The 3,403-nt window shown below is 37.9% G+C and overlaps 1 protein-coding gene across 1 annotated transcript; it reads left to right on the top strand.

Annotated features, from left to right (window-relative positions):
- Window positions 1-907: 907 nt before the first annotated feature.
- LOC108821856 (uncharacterized) lies at window positions 908-2,652 on the top strand. Its single transcript, XM_018594845.2, has 2 exons — window positions 908-1,458; window positions 1,800-2,652. The coding sequence occupies exons 1-2, from the start codon at window positions 1,093-1,095 to the stop codon at window positions 2,415-2,417; spliced, it is 984 nt and encodes a 327-aa protein (XP_018450347.1). The 5' UTR covers window positions 908-1,092; the 3' UTR covers window positions 2,418-2,652.
- The last annotated feature ends 751 nt before the right edge of the window (window positions 2,653-3,403 follow it).

Genomic DNA, 3,403 nt, shown 5'->3' with positions numbered 1-3,403 from the left:
AGCCGTAGATCCATGAATTGGAGTCTCTAGACCTAGATCCAAGAAGAACCATCCCAATCTTGCTATCAATTTGATTTTGTTCCATGCCGCATCGGTCATACATGATATGAAATTGCTGTTTGGATGATTCCTTGATACTTGTCTGACCCGATTTTGATGGAGAGAAAGTACTTTATTTGCTTCAATGGCTTTTCCTTGCGATTGAGACCGGCTTTGGCTAGGTGAATCCCGTAAATTGACACCTAAACTAAATTTTGGGGTAGGTAAATCCGGTAATCTGAAACTATATGGTGGAATGCATCTGAGCTGTAATGGTTGAGCAAACCATTTCACTACCAATGTATCAATATCAGAAATCCAGTCTCCGAGACTTCGCATTGCTGTGTACTGGAGAGAGGGAGGCTTGAGAACAGCAAGCATACACAACAATACATTCACGTCCACACCAACATCTTGCAGAGAAGCAAGCAAAGCCCTTATGGCAGAGTTTGACAAGTAACACTCTAGAGAATCAACTTTTCCATAGACCCAAAAAGAGACAAAGGAGTAGCTATTACAAAAAGGAACAAACGTATTACAAATTTCAATTTATTTATCAAGTGTAAGAAACAATAAACCAACAAAAATAAGATAGATTTCATAAAACAAAATGCTGTCCAATATGTCTTTTTTTTTTTGATCAAACTGTCCAATTGTCTTATTTTCTTGTTTTCTTAAAAAAAAAAATCATCTCCATACTCTTTTTCATTTCATTTTCAATCTCAGCTTTTTTTCCTTTATTCTTCTAGTACCAGAAAAAAAAATTCAGAGAAAATTACTAATCATCTTTCCTCCTCAGCAGGAAACACTCATCATTGTACCCAACAATCACTTTCAATCCTCAGAATCAAAAACCTCAACTCCATTCTTCTTATTTTTTTCACTCGTCTTCCATTTATACCAATATACATTTACACTCATACCATATATACAAATGACACGTATACATACATACACCTTCCACTCTCTATATAACCTTTTCCCTCTCTCTCTCTCTCTCTCTTTTCAATTTGATCATCGACTCAACTCACCAAAGATCAGATCTTTGACAAAATGGATCCGTCCTCTGCAACCTCAGTGAACGGATACTACTCGTTTCTAAACAGATCAATGGATGATCTCGAGAGGGTTTACCTCTCAAACAACTTCATGTCCGTACACTTCTTACAGAGGGCTCTCTGTCTTCTCCGCACCTCTCACTCACACCTCACTCTCCTCGTGCAAAAGCTTCAGCTCCCCGTCGGCGACAAATGGCTGGACGAGTATATGGACGAAAGCTCCAAGCTTTGGGAAGCTTGTCTCGTCATCAAAACCGCAGTTTCTTCCATCGAAAACTTCTCCTCCGCCGGAATTTCGATCGCTTCCACCCTCGACGGCCATTACCATCACCGTCGTCTCTCTCCTCAGCTTTCTCGTCAGGTGGGTGAACGGAAAAATCGAATCTTTATTTGTTTTTTTTTGTGATCAAAATCGAAACTTCGAATGCTCTGTTTTGTTGGTTTAGTGATCAAAATCGAAACTTTCAGTGCTCTGTTTTGTTGGTTTAGTGATCAAAAACAAAACTTTCAATGCTCTGTTTTGTTGGTTTATCAAAATCAAAACTTTTCAATGCTCTGTTTTGTTGGTTTATAAAAATCAAAACTTTTCAATGCTCTGTTTTCTTGTTTAAGTGATCAAAATCAAAACTTTTCAATGCTCTGTTTTGTTGGTTTAAGTGATCAAAATCAAAACTTTAAATGCTCTGTTTTGGTTGGGTTTAGGTGATAAGGGCGATAACAGGGTGTAGGAGAGAAGCGATTGGGATAGAGGAAGAGAACAGAGCTCTAATGGAGAATCGAGTTCAAAGGTTTCCTTTTTGGTCGGAACAGACGGCGGCGGCGATGGAGTCGTCGACGAAGCTACAGAACGGGTTCAGCGGTTTCCGCGGCGTGCTCTACGCGACGAGGAACATGAGCTCACTTCTACTTACGGTTCTCATGAACGGTCTCGTCTACTGTTTCCCCGGCGGCGACGCAACGCTGTCTCAAACTCAAACGCAAACGCAGAGTCAAGTCGGCGGTTTTGTCGGAGCGATGGGGAGGTTGCAGCAGAGAGTGGCGGCTGAGGTGGGGAGGATGGGAGTGAGGAAGGGGATGTTGATGCACGAGTACAGGAGGAGCAAGGCGGTGTTGGAGGAGCTGAAGGTGGAGCTTGAGCGGAGAGGAGGGGAAAGCGAAGAAGAGGGAGAGAGGGAGTTGAAAGAGAGAGTGGAGAATCTGAAAGGGTGTTTTGGTAATTTGAGGAACGGGACAGAGGGTATTGTGGCGCAAATCGATGATTTGTTTGATGAAATTGTTGAAGGCAGAAAGAAGCTTTTGGATTTCTGCAGCCATAGATGAATATCATCAAAAAGCTGACATTTTTCAGTTTCATAAATAAGAAAAGAGAAAAAAAAAAAATTAGTGTAGACGTAGGCTTGACCGAATCATTTGGTAGGGGAGTTGTTGTAAGAGACATCTCTTTTTCTTTGCTGCTATGAAAAGAAATTTTTTTAATTTTTTTGGTCAGTCTGCTCTGTTTTTATGGAGTATAATTCTAGAAATAGAATTTATTCTCTGAATCATATCTTAAGTATATGTCTGCTTTTCAGTTTTGGTTCGAGCCCGTTGCAGATGTTTGTTGTTCAATAAAATTTCAAAACAATTTTTTTTTAAATCTACTGTATGCTTTAGAAATTCCAAAACATGGAGTTCAGATATGTATATGTTTTAGACATTGTCTTCAATGAATTAAGGGGTAAATATTAGATTTATACCAACAACAGATTTTCAATGTTGTTTAATTTAAAATTTTCAAAAATGCTGAATTTTGATTATATGAAACTTTGTCAGAATAACACAAAATTTAAAGATCTTTTAATCATAATTTACAAATACATATACAACCTAATTGTAATACCAAGATATGTAGTCTTTAATTGAATAATACCATATTTTGGTTAGAGTTACAACAGTCATGTCTCAAAGTGAAACTTTAGTGTAATAGTTTGATCATCCATCTTCAGTAACAGGACCATACATGATATATCAATGAATGATACCGTGATGTAATTTGAATTACAACAGTCATGTCTCAAAGTGAAACTTCAGTGAAATATTTGATAATAGGACCATATATCATTAGACTATCACAACTTGATTTTAAGAAAATGGTTTAAAATGAGAGAGTCAAAGGGAGTGCTTGTTGTCTCTTTGAGATAGTTGGAGAAGCAAAGTAGTGAACAAGGCCAATGATAAAAACTGGAAATCTGGTTTGATTTGATTCGTATAAGAGAAAGTAGAGAGGAGATAATAATTTGAACTGTAGTCTTATGGTGTTAATCAAA

Source organism: Raphanus sativus, unplaced genomic scaffold (genome assembly GCF_000801105.2).
Source record: "Raphanus sativus cultivar WK10039 unplaced genomic scaffold, ASM80110v3 Scaffold0655, whole genome shotgun sequence".
NCBI classification, from domain to species: domain Eukaryota; kingdom Viridiplantae; phylum Streptophyta; class Magnoliopsida; order Brassicales; family Brassicaceae; genus Raphanus; species Raphanus sativus.
This window is presented reverse-complemented; position numbering and strand designations above follow the sequence as displayed.